The 22088-nt window shown below is 41.7% G+C and overlaps 1 protein-coding gene across 1 annotated transcript; it reads left to right on the top strand.

The window, feature by feature from the left end:
- The first annotated feature begins 15 nt into the window (after positions 1-15).
- On the top strand, positions 16-20542 carry LOC110527963 (monocarboxylate transporter 2). The gene is made up of 5 exons (XM_021609615.2): positions 16-357; positions 7549-7769; positions 11849-11992; positions 15413-16255; positions 19351-20542. The coding sequence occupies exons 2-5, from the start codon at positions 7553-7555 to the stop codon at positions 19617-19619; spliced, it is 1473 nt and encodes a 490-aa protein (XP_021465290.1). The 5' UTR covers positions 16-357; positions 7549-7552; the 3' UTR covers positions 19620-20542.
- The last annotated feature ends 1546 nt before the right edge of the window (positions 20543-22088 follow it).

The raw sequence follows: 22088 nt of genomic DNA, 5'->3' as shown, positions 1-22088 counted from the left end.
TGATGAATACAAAACAATTTGGTACCTTTTCAATAGATAAAGTTGCAACATTTAACAAATGTAGCTAGCAAGTTGACATGACGTCACTGAGTAAGGACATTCTAGTGACCTGGGTATTGAAAGATGGGACCATCAATGTCGGTCTGCATAAAATATAAACGACCAGAATCGATTGCCTAGTAAATCAAATTCATAGCCTTTTGGGAGTAGACTGTTCGAATTCATTCAATGAACCACCAGGGGGAAATGAGATGACACGTGTCTAAAAGCTTCTGAAAAGTACTATCAATTTGTTTCAGAAACTTTCAGGGTTGTCCTCGGAGTTCAAGTGCTGGGCTTTGTATTTTCGTGGTCAAGGTAAGATTGTTTTTATGTCTCGCACCCAATATGTTCAACGCTTCAACTTGTATGTGTGCACTCCGAGTCGGATATCCACGTGTACCAACCAAATTCGAGGCTTCCTGAATTTGTTGGGTGTATCGCAAATGGTCATTATGCTAGCTCCTTAAAATGAACACCTTCTTTGGATGTTTAAATTGACTCCATATGTAGGATCTGGAGAGATGATGCACCTTCACAAGAAAACCGCTAAAACGTATTCTTTACGTTCTTCTGTGCGTCTCATCAGGTAGTCTTGATGCAACTATCGTACAACGGCTAGTTTTTGAATTAAACTAAATTTAGCAATGATCAGCCTGGTCTCATACTAGACATAACATAGTACACGTAAATCTCGTGCACTCAAATTAGTGCGCTTGGTATGGTTACTTAAGGCAAAAACAAACGTAGGATGGTTGGTTGGTTGATTGGTGTGGGTGTATAGGGCAAACGTCTAGCAACCTAAAGGTTGTGACTTCGATTCTCATCCCGGACAATTTTAGCTAATTAGCAAATGTTCAACTACTTACTATGTTAGCTAATCCTTATCCCTAAACTTCACCCTTGAACTCAACTCCAAAATCTAACCCTAAACCCTATATTAGCTAACGTTAGCAAACTAGCTAAAGTTCACATAGTTAGAATTTGTAACATACTTTTTTTTGCTAATTTGTGACATATTGTACCAGTTGTAATTCGTAACATATATGAAATGACTAATGGACATCTACAAACATGTACATGCCTTACGAAACATATCATACTAAATGGAGAGTCACTGATGTACGTACAGAATAATACATGCTTTGAGACCAGGTTGAAATGATTGACAAAAAAAAAAGCAGAGTAAATAAACAAATCAATTGGAATTACACCATCTACAACAATAGCATATATTGAAAGTCTATTTACTAATGGACATTTCCATGTATAAGGACCCATGAGCACCAACGTGAAGTTCATAGAGCATGTTAAATGTGGTTTCAAATGAAAGCTAAGAGTCTATATTTTTGAAAATTTAAGGCATATATACATTTTTCAACTATTTTCTATCCTAAATGTTAGGAATAAGTAAAAGGGATCTCACATGCTGACTGTGTGCGCAAGCGTTGCAAAATAAATGTACACATACATGTTACTCTGATTCCAAGACGGCGTAGCAGTCAAACGTCTGTTTGTCTTGTCCTGTCCCATGTATATATTTTTCTTCGTACATATTTTTCTTCGCACATATTTTTTTCATCTCAAATTCCATCTACGGACTGAACATACTCTCCCGCCTCACCCAATGTGGCATGGATATGCAATTTTTTACACTTTAGCACTAGAACCCCAATAAGCAGCTAGCCAGCTAACTAGCTAGTAGTCAGCCACTGTTAGCGGTCATCACCGTTAACTCGGACATCAGCCAGCCTCAGCCTGGTCAATTCCTGCCAGTGTGCACAGTGTGGTATCAACCCAGAGTATATTGGACTGCTTTTTCTCTACCACATCATCAGATTCTTACTGCAAGCTCTGAAACTTTACAACAGAACATTGCAGCTAGCTAGCTGCTATCCAAGTGGCTACTCCTGGCTAACGTCTCTGTCCCTAAGCAAGCACCAGTTAGTTAGCCTGGAGCTAGACTCGTCTCCCGGCTAGCAGAAGAGGTCCATCATCCAATTCTTGGGCTACAGTACCTATTTTGCCAATACCTGGACCGTTTTACTGCCGACAAGGAGCCCCGCCGATCCATCACGACTGGTCTGCCGACGTAACCATCCGAGGGGGTTTCAATAGGCTCTTCCATTGAAGGCCCACTTCCATCGAAGGCCCATTTGCTTGCCACGGCCCGCTAGCTGTCTAAATCGCCGTACCTCAAGCTCGCCTAGCTACTCACTGGACCCTATGATCAATCGGCTACACATGCCTCTCCTTAATGTCAATCTTTCTTATCTATTGCTATTTTGGTTAGTGATTATTGTCTTATTTCACTGTAGAGCCTCCAGCACTGCCTTAGCTAGCCCTATTGTTCCACCCCCCACACATGCGGTGACCTCACCTGGCTTAAATGGTTCCTCTAGAGACAACCTCTCTCATCGTCACTCAATGCCTAGGTTTACCTCCACTGTATTCACATCCTACCATACCCTTGTCTGTACATTATGCCTTGAATCTATTCTTCCGCGCCCAGAAATCTGCTCCTTTTACTCTCTGTCCTGAACGCACTAGACAATCAGTTCTTATAGCCTTTAGCCGTACCCTTATTCTACTCCTTCTCTGTTCCTCTGGTGAGGTAGAGGTTAACCTAGGCCCTGCAGCCTCTAGCTCCATTCCCATTCTCCAGGCCCTCTCATTTGTTGACTTCTGTAACCGTAAAAGCCTTGGTTTCATGCATTTTAACATTAGAAGCCTCCTCCCTAAGTTTGTTTTGTTCACTGCTTTAGCACACTCCGCCAACCTGAATGGCCTAGCCGTGTCTGAATCCTGGCTTAGGAAGGCCACCAAAAATCCTGAAATTTCCATCCCTAACTACAACATTTTCTGACAAGATAGAACTGCCAAAGGGGACGGAGTTGCAATCTACTACAGAGAGAGCCTGCAGAGTTCTGTCATACTATCCAGGTCTGTGCCCCCAAAAATTGAGTTTCTACTTTTAAAAATCCACCTTTCCAGAAGCAAGTCTTTCACCTTTCCGCTTGTTATAGACCCCCTTCAGCCCCCGCTGTGCCCTGGATCCCATATGTGAATTGATTGCCCCCCATTTATGTTCAGATTTCATAATATTAGGTGACCTAAACTGACTGGGACATGCTAAACTTCTTTGGGGTAGAGGGCAGTATTGGGAATTTTGGATGAAAAGCGTGCCCAAATTAAGCTGCCTGCTACTCAGCCATAAAAGCTAGAATATGCATATTATTAGTAGATTTGGATAGAAAACACTAAAGTTTCTAACAAATTCAAACGAATGGTGTCTGTGAGTATAACAGAACTCATATGGCAGGCACAAACCTGAGAAAAAATCCAACCAGGAAGTGGGACATCTGAGGTTTGTAGTTTTTGAACTCAGCCCCTACCGAATACACAGTGGGATATTGGTTATTTTGCACTTCCTACGGTTTCCACTAGATGTCAACAGTCTTTAGAAATGAGTTTGATGCTTCTACTCTAAAGGAGGGGCTCATAAGAGCTCTTTCAGTGAGTGGTCTGGCAGAGTGCCACAGTCTCAGTCTCACGCGCTCGCGTGAAAGGTAGCTACTTCATTTCTGCAGACAAAGGAATTGTCCGGTTGGAACATTATTGAAGATTTATGTTAAAAACATCCTAAAGATTGATTCTATACATCGTTTGACGTGTTTCTACTAACTGTAACAGAGCTTTTTTGACTTTTCGTCTGAAACTAGTGAACACACTTTATGAATGTGGATTACTGGACTGAACTCGCTAACAAAATGAGCTATTTTGACATAAATGATGGAGATTATCGAACAAAACAAAAATGTTTGTGCAACTGGGATTCCTGGGAGTGCATTCTGATGAAGATCATCAAAGGTAAGTGAATATTTATAATGCTATTCTGACTAATGTTGACTCCACAACATGGCTGATATATGAATGGGCTCTGAGCGCTCTACTCAGATTATAGCATGGTGTGCTTTTTCTGTAAAGTTTTTTTGAAATCTGACACAGCGGTTGCATTAAGGAGAAGTTCTTACGAAGCCACTCCTTTGTTGCCCGGGCAGTGTGTTTGGGATCATTGTCATGCTGAAAGACTTGTGGTGGTCGTGTGGTGGTTTGTTTGCATCATCACGGAGGAAGTAATCCTTAACTTTTGATTTCTGTTTCTGTTCTGCTTCCTTTTCTTCCTCGTCAAAAAAGAGCAAAGGTCCCCTTCCAACTTCGCGCTCCTATTTGAAAAGCACAACACCGTCTGGGCATACTTCTGAAGTTAATACTTCTTCAGTATATTCACAGAGGTCACATTTGTAATGTTTTGCTTGTTCTTGTTTCCTTACATTTCTGTATTTTGTTTTGACATCTTTAATGAGAGATGTGTGAAAGAGAAGAGCCCTCTTGATACTTTATGTCACATTTTGATGTCTCAACAATGCTTTGACTGTTGAACGAGGCGATACAGATGCCTGTTCTCCCCTAGTCCTTGCATACCTCTTCTTGTATTTTTCCTTTTTTACCTCTCCTTTGCCACTTCTGATTGTAAAATCTCTTTTTGGAGTCTACTGTGTGCTTTTTATTTTCTTCTAATGCGTTCCACTTGCTGGAGTTGCCTAAAACACATTAAATGAATGGTTAGGATTATAGAGGTAGAGTCAGAGATAAAGTTAAGGATTTCTTAGTAGATCGGGATTAGGGTTATGGGTTGTGGTTAGGGATTATGGTTAGAGTTAGTAGAAAGTTTAGCAACTAATAATCTTAAATGCCTTATTTTAAACATATTCTAACCTTGAAGGCCCAGGCTGATTTTCAGGAGTTGAGGGGGGTGTTTGGGACTGCAGTATCGCACTAGCCTTGGCCATGGCTCTGAGTATCCTTTTGGAATCTCTCCATTCCTTCCTTTCTGCACTCTGTCACTGAGTTTAGCTATTGTCTTCTTCTTCCCTGTCTCCTCCATTTCTCTAAATACTCTCTCCTTCTTTCTGGGTCAGCATTACATCATTCTCTGTATTGCCGCTGTCTTTCAGCTGCACTAGGAGGAGGTGCCATTCCTTCAGAAAGACCTGACTCAATTGATATTTACTTATTCTTAAAATACTATACATGCTAAATATACTGTAATTATGTAATACAATTTATGAACAAAAACACATATTTTGCAACACACTACTGCAAGATATCCATTTATCCACCCTAATTGAGTGTATGTCCACCCTGTTACGTGTACATGGATAACAGGGTTTACGATAAGTAGGGTGGACAAGTGATCGTGATGAAGCTAGGATAATGGCTGCCACTTGAAAAGGAATTTGCATTGTTTGACAAATATATTTTGAAATTATGGAATTCAATGAACGCCTTTTTGTGTTTTTGCTTAACAGGGTGGACATGTTATGCTTTCCCACATCACCGACATATAATGATGAAAATGTAATACTCACCAGGTTCACCACAGTTGTTTTCCCGCCAAGGAAGTGAACCCTTCCGGGTTTGAACCCTCCGTATAAAGCCTAACACTAGGCAGCAAGATGCAGTCACTGGTCAACGAGTACTTCCACGCTGAGACACTCAAATTGCAGAAGCATCTAAAATGTTTTTATCTCCCTAACTAAAGCAGTTTATAGTGTGTGTGTGTGTGTGTGTGTGTGTGTGTGTGTGTGTGTAAACAAAAACCTTGTGATAGGACAAAAACAATTAGGGTGGAGGATTTTTAAATATTTTGCCAACAGGGAATAATAATCCCCAATATTTGTTTGAATCATTAACTGTAATTGGAAGGGAATGATGACAAAAGTATCAGCATATTTCTTTGATCAGTAGCTGTAATATTATTACTCAAAATAGCAGTAACTCCGTTATATTACTCGTCACCGCAAAAAGTAATATTATTACTGTAACGCATTACCCCTAACACTGGTCTCACAAACCACCATTGAGTCACCTGCTACAGTCTACCCTGGCATACTGGCATACTGTTTTGTTCAGCTCATAACTGTTTTCTTTCTCTTTCAGTCATCTGGTGGTCAACACAAGTGTGAAAACAGTCTGGAGAACATTCTCTCTGTCTCTTGCTGTCTCTACCCTCACCCCCGACCAAATCTGAACCAATCATAGACGCTATGTTTCACAAATTGGGAGAGTACAGTAAAGTTAAAAGATTTTGAGTACAGTTCAGCACAGTACTTTATATATTCAGTAGCGCTATACAAATTAAATGTATTATTTTTTTATAACCATCATTATGCATTTCTGTGTAGCACAGATCAGGGACTAATGATGACATGCCATTATTGCAGTTCTGTTCCTGGGTATAAATCTACTTCACTTACTGTAGTTCATAACCAAAATAGATTTTTTTTAAACCCAAGGTGTCATTATAATAGCTGACATCCCATTCTTTCTGCAGACATATTTGAATCTTAATTCTGAGCAGATTTTCAATTGTTTTTTTGAAACCATGGTCACGTAAAAAACGGAGGGAGATTTGACAGAAATTCAGTTACTAAACGTTGCATCTGTTCTTCGCGTAAATGTGTTTTTGTAAAATGGTCAGTCTAAATTGTGAAAAGTGTTCATTTAGCATAGAGTTGTATGGTTTGTTAAACTTTTGAAATAAATCGTTTTCGTATGGCATATATTTTAATGTGAAAAATCTGAAAAAATGTACAGTTCCTATACAACATTTTCATTTGGAACCAGGAGTAAAAATATGTGTAGCATGAGCCTATGCATCAAAGGTTTTATTGTATAGCCCATGGCTTCTCAAATACTATTTGGGAAGGTCCGGTCACACTAATGCCCTAGGTTGCAAAAGTCCAGATGGATTTGCCATTTAATGTCGTAGGAACAAACCCCACCTCACAACCCATGAAACCCCAAACTGTTCACACCCCTCTTGGCAGATACATTTTTTAAAAGCTAATTTCTTGCAATTCTACACATTTTGCCATGGGGCATAGAGAACCTTTTGACTTTTTAAAATGAATTTTCTGCAGTTCATGACCTGTCTTATGTGTTTATATGATCTCAAAAAAATCATTTGGTGCTCCCTGGGGGTTGAGGCCTCAAGGCACGTAATCAGGCCATGATAACTAGTCTACAAGAGTTCAATATGTTAGCCTAACTTACCTACCTAGCTTATATGTTGATCAACTGGACATTTCTGACAGATTATAAATAGCTCTTGGAGGTCTCAGTTAATGACATAACAGGAAAACTGCCCATACACTCAACAGCATGACTTGAAACTAATCAAATCACAAACGAGGTTAGGCCTGTATGCTCCTCTCTGTGACAGTAGTAACTTGTCACTTTAAATGTGTGTAAATACCAAACAGAGACAATACCTGGGCCAAACAATTATGGTTTGGGGAAATAAAGTGATGATTTGACTGTTTTTCTCTGTAGTGATTCGTGTGTGTACCTAAAAAAAGGTATATTCAAGATCATGTTTTTGCTGTCATGAAACACTTTGATCCGGATTGTGAACTTCATCATCATCCTCTTTTCTATCGACAGAAACATGTCCCCTGCACCAGAATCTCCTCTGGGGTACATCCCCCCAGACGGGGGCTGGGGCTGGGTCGTGGTGTTTGGGGCCTTCATCTCCATTGGCTTCTCATATGCCTTCCCCAAAGCCCTCACAGTCTTCTTCAAAGACATCCAGCTGATCTTCGGTGCCTCCTACAGCCAGATAGCATGGATCTCCTCCATTATGCTGGCAGCCATGTATGCCGGTGGTGAGTAGGCATTCATGAAATCAAGCAGCTCTGAGCCAGCATCAAGTCACATGAGGACCACAATGCACAGATTGTATTAACGGATGCATGTCTTGTATGGAGCTTTGCAGATGCTTGTTTTTTTCATCCCCAAATTGTAGGCCTGTATCTTGCATGTGAGGACTGAGTGTAACAGCTGGAACTAATCAAGAAGAATGAGTACTACTGTGTTCAAATGACTATGACAGCCTAAGAAGTGAAGTCTTTGTGCAGTCATCAGACTCTTCTCTAAAGTTAGATGTTATTATCCCTGAATAATACATAGATGTTTGTAGTTTATTTAGTAAGTCTACTAGTTGAAGAAAATACAGTAGTAGGCTATTTGAGATGAAAGCCAAGCAATTGCAACCGACTTTATCATGCTGATAGAGTAAGCATAGAATAAGAAGCTTGCTGTCTTACTTTACTCTAATGAGCTTTCACAAAGCAACCTCTCATTTTGGAGACCCGTAAATATATTGAATTAAAGAAACTCGTTGACCAGTGGCTGCATCTTGCTGCCTAGTGTTAGGCTTTATATGGAAGGGCTTGGCATAGGTTAGTCATGTGATTTTTACACCTGACACAAATTTGTGTATTTAAACAAAGCCACTCTTTCACTTATGAATGGGGACGTGAGGCGGCAGGGGATTCACCCTGGGGCATGTTCAGTTGGCCAACATGAGTGTTGATCCAGGGCACAAATATATAGACTGTCTGTCAGTTGAAAATGCTGTTTTTTGTTTTGTTTACCCTTGCTCTGTTTGCATGAGCATTTATATTCACAATTGTCAGTCTGTGCCGCAAGCCTTGATGGGACCTGGTGTGATGAATGACCAACATGAGTGTTCCATGTCACAATAAGAAAAAACTACCGTCTTAGAAATCACTGTTGTTACTCAACGCCTGGGCCTGAATTTATTAACGATTAGGCACCTTACATGACTCATTAGATGACACTGAGATATTATAATAGAATGATCCAATTGAAGTTTGAGATAAATCAATCAGTGGCTGCAAGGTTAAAAGATGACAGGGAGCCTGACTCACCTGCAGTCACCAGCACAGAGAATCCTGTGAAATATTCCTGTTCTCGGTGGCAGAGGCACATGGCTTTATCATATTGTCCTTGGCTCAGCTTTCGCAATGTCACCCAGTTGAAAAAAGACAGGGAAAATATATCAGTCATGGGTTCAGCCCATTTGGGCCTCGCACCAAGTCCCTATGGGACAAACGTGACAGCATTTCAGGGGACCTATGACTTAGGGAACCAGAGTGATAAAGTTATAATGGGAGAGAAAATTGTGATGTCTGGGATGCAACCCCAAAGTAACACAGGAACTGGGAGGATGTGATCTATGCAATACATACCACTAGTCCCTATCCTCACTGGGGTTTGCTAGGCTGGATGAATCTGTTCTAGCTAGGGCACTGCTCAGATTACATGTCTTTTTTTTTATCATCCAGAAATTATTGCGGTATGTTGTAGATTTGTACATGCACAAGTGTATTTTTTTAAATATCTATGCTGCCACTACTAAACATAGCATTTTTCATCAATGAAAAGAGGGAAATAAGACCTGATATGGTGTACTTCTGCTGGACCTGTGGGACGGGATGAGAAGCAGGGTTTGATTAAAAAAACAAAGGGAAATAAAATGAGAATTTGATTTATTCTTTGAACCTGTACAGCTGCTTTTACAGGACGTATTACGTCAAGGTCATTGTCAGAATATACAGTGAATTCGGAAAGTATTCAGTCCCCTTGTCCTTTCCCACATTTTGTTACGTTACAGCCTTATTCTAAAATGGATTTAAAACTAAATGTCCCTCATCAATCTCCACACAATACCCTATAATGACAAAGCTAAAATAGGTTTTTAGAATTTTTTGCAAATTTATTAAAAATAAAAAATATACCTTATTTACAGAAGTATTCAGACCATTTGCTATGGCACTCAAAATTGAGCTCAGGTGCATCCTGTTTCCATTGATCATCCTTGAGATGTTTCTACAACTGTGGTAAATTCAATTGATTGGTCATGATATGAAAAGGCACACACCTGTTTTATATAAGTGCCCACCATTGACAGTACATGTCAGAGCAAAAACCAAGCCATGAGGTCGAAGGAATTGTCTGTAGAGCTCTGAGATAGGATTGTGTAGAGGCACAGATCTGGGGAAGGGTACCAAAACATTTCTGCAGCATATGAGGTCCCCAAGAACAGTGGCCTCCATCATTCTTAAATGAAAGAAGTTTTGAACCACCAAGACTTCCTAGAGCTGTCCGCCCGGCCAAATTGAGCAATTAGGGGAGAAGGGCCTTGGTCAGAGAACTGACCAAGAACCCAATGGTCACTCTCCAGAGTTATTTTAGAGAACCTCTGTGGAGATGGGAGAACCTTCCAGAAGGACAACCATCTCTGCAACACACAACCAATCCGGCCTTTATTGTAGAGTGGCCAGACTGAAGCCCCTCCTCAATAAAAGGCACATGACAGCCCGCTTGGAGTTTACCAAAATGCACCTAAAGGACTCTCACCATGAGAAACAAGATTATCTGGTCTGAATTTGGCTTGAATGCCAAGCGTCACGTCTGGAGGAAACCTGGCACCATCCCTACAGTGAAGCATGGTGGTGGCAGCATCAGGCTGTGGGGATGTTTTTTCTGCGGCTGGGACTGGGAGACTAGTCAGGATCGAGGGAAAGATGAACGGAGCAAGAGAGATCCTTGATGAATACCTGCTCCAGAGCGCTCAGGACCTTAGACTGGGGTGAAGGTTCACCTTCCAAAAGGACAATGACCATAGGCTGACAGCCAAGACAATGCAGGAGTGGCTTCGGGACAAGTCTCTGAATGTCCTTGAGTGGCCCAGCCAGAGCCCGAACTTAACATCTATGGAGAGACCTGAAAATAGCCGTGCAGCGACACTCCCAATCCAACCTGCCAGAGCTTGAGAAGATCTGCAGAGAAGAATGGGAGAAACTCCCCAAATACAGGTGTGCCAAGCTTGTAGCGTCATACACAAGAAGACTCGATGCTGTAATCGCTGCCAAAGGTGCTTCAACAAAATACTGAATAAGGGACTAAATACTTATGTAAAAGTGATGTTTAAGTTTTTTTTATTCGTAATGAATTAAAAAATTGTCTTACTGTTTTGCTTTGTCATTATTGGGTATTGTTTGTAGATTGATGAGGGGGAAAACGATTTAATACAAAATGTGGAAAAAGTCAATGGTTCTCAATACTTTCCGTATACTAGAGATCTGATTTTTTTTAAATTACATTTTAGTTTTTTTAAATTTTATAAATCACGAGCTATGTAAGTAAACAACAATTATTTAAAATTAGTTTTTTAACACATGTAATCAATTTTGGAGAATGGATTCAGAGTAGTAAAAATAACACCATTATTTTATTCAGATTAATCATCAGTCGTAAACTTGCGATTGAAATAGCCGCTGTCTGCCAAACTAATCCGCTTATTTTTTTACTAGGAATTTTCAATTATCACCCACCCTCCTTGCAGATTGTCATTCTAGCACTGACTAGAAAGGCAGCATGTTGAGATTTCAATAATCGTGGCAGCCTACATATTTTCTTGATTGATGCTCCCTCTTTTTTATTTTATTTAATGAATTGCGGGGAATGATTTAGCGTTGATGCTAAAGGACTGTTCTACGTGTTCTCTGTGGCAGGGTTATGAATGAAGGATAAAGAGAGACCGAATATAGAAGGCTCTTTAATTACTGATTGATCACTCACACTAGCTGTTTTTGCGGGAACATTGTCAGGAGAAATGCTCATGAGTCACTGGCTTGCTTTGCTTATGTAGATAAGATAACTATTTAGAACATCAGTTACCCCTTCAAGCCCTTTTAAACATGAGTTCCTATGTATGGATATTTGACCGGCAGTGCGTTATGGGTAATGAATAGGGATGAAGGGTTAGGTTTTGGTAGAGATCTACCGGTCGGGTGTCAACTGCCTATCCATGAACCTAAGACTGACACTTTCTCTCCCCTTCTCCTCTCTACTCTCTCACTCTTTTCCTTTGCAGGACCTATCAGCAGTATTCTGGTGAATCGCTATGGAAGCCGGCCTGTGGTCATAGCTGGTGGAGTGATGTGTGGCGTTGCTATGGTAACTGCTTCTTTCGGCAATACCATTACGCATTTGTACATATGCGTAGGAATCATTGGAGGTACCCACTTATTTCATACATTTGATTGACGTGTCTTGTTTTGTGATTTTATGTTTATGTGTGCGCCAAATCATACTCAACAGTAACAAAAATCTATTGTTTTTAACTGAAGGAAAGTTGACAACTAAGACAACTTTGATAATTATTTCTGTAGGCCTAATCCAAAAGTTTACTGTATGTTCTAAATGTGTGAACCTAAATAATTCTAATTGTGGTCCTATTGAAGATAATGTAGTTGATTAATTATACCTAAAACACAACGTTAGATATAAGGGTTCAGGAAAGACATCTGGGACGATGTGTTGTGTAAATGAACCAGTCTCGACACGGGCTTAGATTTGTTTACCCTGCCGATAGACCAGCCCTCCCCCAGCCCTCAACCAGCTCTCCCCCAGCCCTCAACTAGCCCTGGCGGTGCTCCTATGGGGCTACACATCCTCTCTGGGTGGCCCTGGTCTCCCTGGCTGGGCTGGCGTGCTGTCTGTCTGGGCTCAGGCCAGGGAGTCTCAGCCTCTGGGTTGTGTCCGGTGCACTGGAGGGGGGAAGGGGGGGGGGGGGGCAGCGCAGGTGTAATTAGAATGGTGCCATTCTGGTTCCAGGAGAGCACTGTTTACCAGGGCTCCCTGTTCTCTCCCACAGGCTACCGTCCTGGCCCCCACATGGCAGTGGCTGCCAAACGCCACCCAGCGAGACTCATTAACCAGCCACTGAGCTGCAGGCCTGGAGGATTAATAGAGGGAGGAGGGATTTGTGTTGTGTTCTATCCTCTCCTCTTTGCCCTGGCCCACTGAGACACACTAAGACACACATCCCTCTCTCACATACACGTACAGTGCCTTCAGAAAGTATTTACACCCCATTGACTTTTTCAAAATGTTGTTGTGTTGCAGCCTGAATTTTAATTATTATAAATTGAGATTTTGTGTCACTGGCGTACACACAATACCCCATAATGTTAAAGTGGAATTATGTTTTTATAAATGTTTACAAATGACAAAAATTCAAAGCTGAAATGTCTTGAGTCAATAAGTATTCAACCCCTTTGTTATGGCAAGCCTAAATAAGTTCAGGAGTAAACATTTGCTGAACAAGTCACAAAATAAGTTGCATTGACTAATTCTGTGTGCAATAATAGTGTTTAACATGATTTTTGAATGACTACCTCATCTCTGTACCCCACACATACAAAGTGAAGTTATTCATTACACTTTGGATGGTAAATCAATACACCCAGTCACTACAAAGATACAGGCGTCCTTCCTAAATCAGTTGCCGGAGAGGAACGAAACCTCTCAGGGATTTCACCATGAGGCCAATGATGACTTTTAAACAGTTACAGAGTTTAATGGCTGTGATAGGAGAAAACTGAGGAAGGGTCAACAACACTGTAGTTACTCAAGAATACTAAACTAAATGACAGTGAACAGAAGGAAGCCTGTACAGAATACAAATATTCCAAAACATCCTTCCTATTTGCAATAACGCTCTAAAGTAAAACTGCAAAAAATGTGGCAAAGAAATTAACTTTTTGTCCAGAATACAAAGTGTTGTGTTTGGGGCAAATCCAACACTTCACTGAGTACCACTCTTCATATTTTCAAGCATTGTGGTGGCTACATCATGTTATGGGTATGCTTGTCATCAGCAAGGACTAGGGAGTTTTTTTAGGATACAAAAAAAAAGGAAATAGAGCTTAACACTGGCAAGAGGAAATCCTGGTTCAGTCTGCTTTCCAACAGACACTGGGAGACACTCACCTTTCAGCAGGACAATAACCTAAAACACAAGATCAAATATACACTGGAGTTGCTTACCAAGATTATTATTATTATATATTGTTTTACCTAAATTTAACCAGGAAGGGCTCATTGAGATTTGAAATATTATTTTCAAGAGCGTCCTGGCCAAGATAGGCAGCACCAAGTCATTACCCCATTACAGACTGACAACGTGAAAAACTACATGTAATTTAGTAAAAACCATAGAAATCACAGAAGTGTAACGAAATCATAAAACAGCAAATTAAAAACATTGACAGGTCAAGTTTAAAAGTATTTTGTAAGGAGTTCCAAGCCGATGGTGCAGAGTACATAAAAGCCCTTTTACCAAATTCAGTTCGGACATTTGGAACAGTTAGCAGGATAAAGTCTTGCGAACGAAGAGAGTACCCACCACATTTCTGAAGAATAAAAATGCCCAAAGAAAATGGTAATAAACCCAAAATGGCTTTGTAAATACAAGTATACCAGTGACTGAGCATACGAGTGACTAAAGATGCCAGCCAACCCTGGTATATAAGGTGCAGTGGTGTATAAGGGGTTTTGCAGTTTTAAAATACATCTCAATGCTCCATCATAAAGGGTGTCAATTGATCTCAAACACTGAGCGGAAGCATTCATTAATAACATATTGAATGTTCCTGAATGGCCTAGTTACAGTTTTGACTTAAATCTGCTTAAAAATCTATGACAAGACTGGAAAATGTCTGTCTAGCAATGGTCAGCAACCAACTTGACAGAACTTAAAGATTAAAAACAATAATAATGTGCAAATATTGTTCAATCCAGGTGTGCAAAGCTCTTACACAGAGGTACTCACAGCTGTAATTGCTGTCAATGGTGATTCTAACATGTTTTGACTCAGGGGTGTGAATACCTATGTCAATGATATATTATTTCTGTATGCAACAACCAGTTAAGTTGAAGAGATGTCCTCCCTCTGTACCACCTCAGAGACAAATAACACATACAAGGAGTATTTATTTCTAATCATTGTGCTTTAAAGAGCATCCCAGTTCAATCAAGTTGAGACAGAGATAATTGTTGACCAAAACTCTTAAAACAATGAAGATGAAAACGAATCAAAATCCCCTGTGGAGCTGGGATATCTACCTTGCATTAAGCCTTGTGTTAGCATGTACTTTTCAATCAAGGAAGAATGCATACTGAGAACTATTTATATCTGTGAACTAAAACAAGGCTTTGGAATTTGTGTAGCTCAGTGGGCATTGTTCAGTGGGGGATTGTGAGCAGCAGACATTTAGCAGTCGTTAGAATGATGGAATGGTTCAGTCGAGGTTGCTACCTGGAGCTCTTCATCTTAAAGTGGAGACTCATTTAGAGAATAAGATGCTCATTTACAGGCTGAAATGTTACTAAATTGGATTTTGGGGAAAGGAGGTGGTAGTGAATGAATTACCTGGAGTCTCTAATTTGCCATTAAAATGTAGAAAAAAATTCTGAAAATGTTCCAGCTTCCTCAAATTAGATTTTAGTTGGCAATGTGAAATGAGATTGAACCTTAATGTGCACAAAGTAGAATGGTCTTCATTTAATCCTGTAGTACCAGTCGTTTTAAATTGTATCCTCTGAAAATGTGACATGTGAACGTAACTACTCTCCTCTCTTGTATTTCCTGCAGGGTTTGGACTCTCCTTTAACCTCCAGCCGTCCCTCACAATCATTGGGAAGTACTTCCAGGTCAAGAGGCCATTAGCCAATGGGCTGGCCATGGCAGGAAGTCCAGTCTTCCTCTGTACATTAGCACCTATCAACCAGTTCCTGTTTAACCACTTTGGCTGGAGGGGCAGTTTCTTCATCCTGGGAGCTCTGCTGCTCAACTGCTGTGTTGCCGGCTCTCTCATGAGGCCCATTTGTCCAAAGCCAACTGGAGGCCAACTCACGCAGACAAACGGATTCCCCAAGAAACCTCCCACGGACCAGTCTGAGGCCCAGGTGAATGGACACAACACACAGCGTGAGAAAGGCTGTATGGAAAACTTCAACAAGTTTCTGGACCTCTCACTCTTCAAGCACAGGGGCTTTCTGATCTACATCGTAGGGAACACAATGATGTTCTTTGGTTTCTTCGCCCCTGTAGTGTTCCTGGCCCCGTACGCCCGGAGCCATGGCTTTGATGAGTACTCCTCCGCCTTCCTCCTCTCCATCATGGGCTTCGTGGACATGTTTGCCAGGCCGGGGACTGGGCTGATAGCTAACACTAAGTGGATCAGGCCCAGGATCCAGTACTTCTTCAGCTTTGCCATAATTTATAATGGTATGTGCCACCTGTTGTGCCCCTTGGCCAGTGGGTACTGGGGGCTGGCGGCCTACTCAGTGTTCTTTGGTATAGCGTTTGGCATGGTGTGTGCCCTGCTGTTTGAGACACTCATGGACCTGGTGGGGCCTCAGCGGTTCTCCAGTGCAGTGGGACTGGCCACCATCATAGAGTGCGGCCCCGTGCTCCTGGGACCACCTATAGGAGGTAAGCCTACACACTGAACACAGCCCACAGTCCCCCTCCTTCTCCAGAGTCAATACACATACAGCTCATAGACAGCTAACGGCTTTAGCCAACAGAACCTGTTGACAAAAGGACAAGCACTATTTTACTCGAGTCACCACTCTCACTCCAGTTCTTCTAAGATCACCTCTCCATCGTCGTTCAGTACATGGCATTCAGTACTATCCCAGTATTACATATGCACTTGAGAGAAGGAGGAGTCCTACTTTAGAAAACGTAGAATTTTTTTTACATTTATTTATTTGAAGCAGAAAAAGCAGCTAGTCGGTTGTTGCTCTCTTTCTCACTCTGCTCCTCTGTCACGGCCTGTATGGTGGTGGAGTGGAGCCCAACTTCTTTCCAGGGTGTCATTATTGTAAGACATTCCAGTAGAATTGGATTATCATCGGTGAGCAGGGCGGCCTGGAGCGCACGGCCCTCCTAGAGAAAAGCAGTAATTGGTCACGGTTATTTACTGCTGTAAATAAGCCGGGCCTCTCCGGCTTTCAGGGCACGCCCGCTAGAGGATTCATCCTCCACGCAAATTATGGAACATTTTTCGGAGCTAAGAAGCCGTAAGGGTAATGACGGTCTCTCTGCGACTCTTTCGCTGTCTATTTTCCCTTCTCTCTTTCCCAGGTCCCCTCGGCCTAGAGTATAAGGCCATTAGACCTCTACTATCATTGGCTGCAAACAAAAGCTTGGAGAGTTAGTTATTGGCGTTACAGAAACATTTGACCATTGCAGTGTTCCCAACTTAATTTGATTAGCTGACGATACGTTCATGGAAGATTAAAGATACACTGTAAGTGATTGACTCTAACCCCAAATCCTAATTAGCAAGCACAATCTAGTAGACTTTACTATGAAAACAATGTCATAGATCTCTCTCTGGTTCTAAGGTTTCAGATGAGGCATTTCCACATAATAGCTTACTACTGATTAGGAATCATTGTGTAAGATTATTCTGACAGGACCATTTGCTTTCATGCTTTTTTTGTGTGTTATCAAAAAGGGTTAGTTCTCCCCCCATATTTCCCTGAAATAGCACAACTTTTCAAAACGTAATCTTCTACAGTCAACTTTGATGTTATTTAGCACAGAGGAGAACTAATAATGTTACCATTCTCTGCTCAGCCCAAACTGTTAAATAACACATTTTCATGGAAGTGAACTTGCTTATGGTCTTTGAACAACCTGTGGGCTTCATAATAATACATAATACAAATTCTCCTGGAGATAATCTCAATTTCAGTCTCTGAAATGGTAGAACACACTTCTCTTCCCCAGACAAACTGGTGTTCTGCCTAGTCCATAGAGATCCTATGGTATTGTCTGTCAGGTGGGTAGGATCCTTTTGTAGTCATTCCTATGCTTCTCTCTCATCTGCAGAGTTTTAAGGAGGTGTAAATGTATAGCCCTCCTGGTTGTATTGAGCGACCCCGTTCTGAGGTGCTCATTTAATGGAGGCAAATGCATCTCTCTGCACGTTGAGCATTCTTCTCCAGAGAGCCTTTACGTTTCCCATTACAAGTCTCCTCGTTACGGCCAGCCTCGTTGTGCTGCGCCGTGCCTCTGCCCTAACCCGGGGGTCAGCCTAATTAGGAGGAAGTGATGTAATTGGTGTAATTATCCTTTTGCTTTCGTGTTTAATGGAATCTCAGTTCAGACCTCACTTCACTCATCAGACTCCCCCGTAACTTGGAAGCCATGAATATGCATTTAGAAAAGAGGTGACTACGCCAGATGGACTTAATTACCGTTCAGCCAATCAAGGGCTGCCTTAATTAGGGTGACGGTTATCTGCATATGCCCACAGGACAGAACACCCTCAATCAGACCATGGCCCTGATGCTGATTTATACTGGACCATGGGCAAAGTGACCCCCCCCCCCCCCCCATCCCCTCCCTTTATACTGAACCATGGGAAAAGTGACCCCCCCCCCCCCCCACACACACACACACACATGAAAGAGAGAGATAAATGAATGGCCCCGTCCATATCAGCTTCATTGAAAATTGACTCATTAAGAACAGTCTTTTAATTGGTTTACCTAACCTGAAAACTGCCCCTCCATTTAACAACCTAACTTTGTGTTTATGTATAGTGGGTGTTTAGTGTTGTTGATTGTTGATTATGTCAGACTCAGTAATTGACCATTAGTAACTGAGTTTGCCAGACATTAGTCCATTGCAGATAAATACTCTTATAAAAGTTTTAAATGCAGAGGGCAATCAAAGGCAATGTCTCCTTGTACAACACATGGAAGTTAGATTAGATGCATAGAAAGTTTATGGGTGTAAATCATGTTGTGGTGCTCAGCTGTAAAAAACTTTCTAAATGTATTCACTAGTCAATGACCATAAACTCCCCATAGTACAGCTTGGGATAGTACAGCTTGGGATAGTACACTGTTGTCACAGATGATCTTCACCTTCGTTAATCAATTTAGCAGATCCGACAAACATCTGACATTCATAACCCTGCAGAGTGTTATACAGTATACACAGGCGGAGGGGTGGACTGACAGATAATTAGATACACACCGTGGAGGCTGAGTGAGATGGGGAGGACTGCAGAACGATCCAGGGGAGGATGGAGGCTCAAAAAGCTTATGGTTCCAATCTGATATAAACTACATTTGTCACTTTTTTTCCTCTGAAGCGGGTTAGGTTTTGATCGTTTTCAGAATGGGCATGGCCACACTCCTGATTCGTTCTTGTGCAGCAGACAAAATTGCCTTCCCAGAGAGCAGTGTGGAGCGTGGCCAGGTGTAATGGCTCCATGTTATTTCCTGCATGTCTCCAGTAGGATCGTCCTATCTTCTTCTCTACAGAACAGAGTTTGAAAAGCACATTAAACCATACCCATGTTACACCTCCTGATTCACCTCGTGGAGCGAGATGGGGAAAGGCTTCCCTAAACCCATAACAACCTGTTGATGGAAAGATACTATAAGCAGGGGGGATTTTTGTGGCGATCTTGTCTAACTATACTTTCTATAACTGAACTTTTGATCGGAAAAAGGGAACAGAGACTTTGTTTAACCTTCCGTATCATTTCTGCTTCCCTGCAGGAGCCTTGGTGGACACCTTTGGTGACTACAAGTACCTGTACCTCATGTGTGGAGCGGTGATGGTGTTCGCAGGACTCTTCCTCTTTGTTATGAACGTCTACAACTACAGGATGCTGGAGCGGGAGAGGAGGCAGGAGGAGGGAGAGGTGAAGGAGGGCTGTGAGAACCAGGAGCAGGGTATGTGGCTGTGTGAGAGGGGAGAGGCTTCCTCAGAGGAAAGAGCAGAAGAGCCTGAGTGTACGAAGGAACAAGACACCCAGGGAGACTGAAACATGCTATCCATCACAACAGTGTATACAAGCACACAATATTGATTTCAGTACATCAATGTATAGGCCTATCTCATATCCCCTCCACCCACACACACACATCCTATTTGATTCTGTTTATGTTGGTTCCTGTTAATGTGTTAACTCTACTACTAACCTTGGTGGAGTACACTCCTGTAGCTGTTTCCCCATGCTGACAAAGGCTGTTTGGAGAGAACTACTTCTGGCTGTATGAGATCAAATAGCAGTGTAATCCTTTCCGGAACGTTATTTATTTGAGCAGCCAGGTGTGCCACCCCCCCTGAGCAGTCCCAGCTAGTATCCAGTTTCTCGTGGTCAGGGACAACTCCAGGCTCTAATAATTCATTAGAAACAAAAAACACCTAATAAATCAATGTAAAGTTACATCGAGTGTTACTCTGTGAATTATGACCATTAAATACATACTTGATATCAATGATGAAACTGTGAACAAACATTTGCAGTTGAGAGGTTTGTCACATCTATGACGAGGATGTAATATTTCAGCCTTGTGGTAGTCATGAACATTTCACTCTTCTGCCTGTATTGATGTTACAATGGGTGGATGAGGAATGCACTGTTACTGACATTATGATGTCATGTTATGCATCTTGTTCAGGATCCATTTTTCACTTATATGACCAAAAGAAGTGTCTGCTTTAAAATGTTCCCAAACAGATCATAGAATGAATGTAATGAACACGGATTCAGCTGTAATGAAGTTTACGATGACAATGTAATTCATGTCTAGGCTGTAGATTTGCATAAACTGTTTTGTTTTCTTTTAAAGATGCATTTATTGTTTTAAGATGCTAACTGGAAGGACTGTATTTGAAGGACTGTATCCAAAGGTAATATGATTGGGTAGAATACTCAGCAATAAATGCCACCATTCTTATTCAGTATTTGATTAGAATTATTTCAATAACAAAACAGCATGAATTACAGTTCATCAGATGTAAAGTATACAACTCTGAATACTTTCATTCGTAACTCTTGACATTTAGCTTAAAGAAATATTGTAATGGATAATATTGTTTCTTGTAGTTTTACCACTACGATTCAGCTAAGACAAAACCATGTCTGTAAAAATTTTTTGCTGCATATTAACAGCAGGCGAGAAAAATGACAGTCCAAGTGGCACAGAACTTGGTGTCAAAGCCAGATTTACCATGCAGCCATTAATGTTTGTAGCTGTGGCCAATTTTTCACACCAATTAGAAATATGTGTAACAAGTTTGAAAATGTCAGCGCTAAGGGCATGACTAGCTAATGAAGCAAGGCCCGGATGTTCCACACTAGCGCACTGAGCCGCATGAAGTCTCTGACACGCTCAGCAAATCACTAAGCCAATAAATTAGAACCCGCACACTCACCAGCCCACAGCCCAGCCCAAGGTCCTGGGACATGGCAAGGTGGGGGATGCCCCAGAGACAAGGGGATAGTCGCTGAGTCTGACATTCTTTTTCTTATTATAATATATTTCACCCCTCCACGCTGTTGACCCCCTACCCCAACCCTCATCTACCCCCTGTGTGTTCCCATAATGCCCCATGGTCATTGTCCTTCATGCTGTCTCTCAGAACAACTCTCTAGTCTCTGGTGGATCCACAGGGGTGGTTCAGTGACCAACGTTTCCATACAGGGTTGGTGGAAGACTTTTAGGGCATGCTAACATGTTTGTTGTCCCCTTTATTAGGTTTTATCTTCGCGGTGAAGGTATGAATGCATGATAATCGTGTTGTGAACTTGTGGTCCTTGAGAGGGAGCAATGTAGTGTACAAAACATTAGGAACACCTTCCTAATATTGAGTTGCACCCCCTTTTGTACTCAGAACAGCCTCAATTCGTTGGGCATGGACTGCAAGGTGTCAAAAGTGTTCCACAGGGATGCTGGCCCATGTTGACTCCAATGCTTCCCACAGTTGTGTCAAGTTGGCTGGATGTCCTTTGGCTGGTGGACCATTGTTGATACAGACAGGAAACTGTTGAGTGTGAAAGACCCAGCAGCGTTGCAGTTCATCACGCACTCAAACCAGTGCGCCTGGCACCTTCTACCATACCATGTTCAAAAGCATTTACAGTGCATTTGGAAAGTATTCAGACCCGTTGACTTTTGCTACATTCTGTTACGTTACAGCCTTATTCTAAAATGGATTAAATAGTGTGTGTCCCCCCCCCCCCCCCACCGATCTACACACAATACCCCATAATGACAAAGGAAAAACAATTAGCAAAAAACAATATCACATTTACATAAGCATTCAGACCCTTTTCTTAGTACTTTATTGAAGCACCTTTGGCAGCGATTACAGCCCCGAATCTTCTTGGGTATGACACTACAAGCTTGGCACACATGTATTTGGGGACTTTCTCCCATTCTTCTCTGCAGATCCTCTCAAGCTCCGGCAGGTTGGATGTGGAGCGTCATGGCACAGCTATTTTCAG

This window comes from Oncorhynchus mykiss, chromosome 7 (assembly GCF_013265735.2).
Source record: "Oncorhynchus mykiss isolate Arlee chromosome 7, USDA_OmykA_1.1, whole genome shotgun sequence".
Lineage (NCBI taxonomy): Eukaryota > Metazoa > Chordata > Actinopteri > Salmoniformes > Salmonidae > Oncorhynchus > Oncorhynchus mykiss.
This window is presented reverse-complemented; position numbering and strand designations above follow the sequence as displayed.

What these genes read in the sequence shown, in the direction of transcription:
- LOC110527963 (XM_021609615.2), top strand. Translation starts at nt 7,553, where the DNA reads ATGTCCCCTGCACCAGAATCTCCTCTGGGGTACATCCCCCCAGACGGG. An exon ending in GGCAGCCATGTATGCCGGTG is followed by an intron (nt 7,770 to 11,848) that starts GTGAGTAGGCAT and finishes TTTCCTTTGCAG; the next exon opens with GACCTATCAGCAGTATTCTG. An exon ending in ATGCGTAGGAATCATTGGAG is followed by an intron (nt 11,993 to 15,412) that starts GTACCCACTTAT and finishes TATTTCCTGCAG; the next exon opens with GGTTTGGACTCTCCTTTAAC.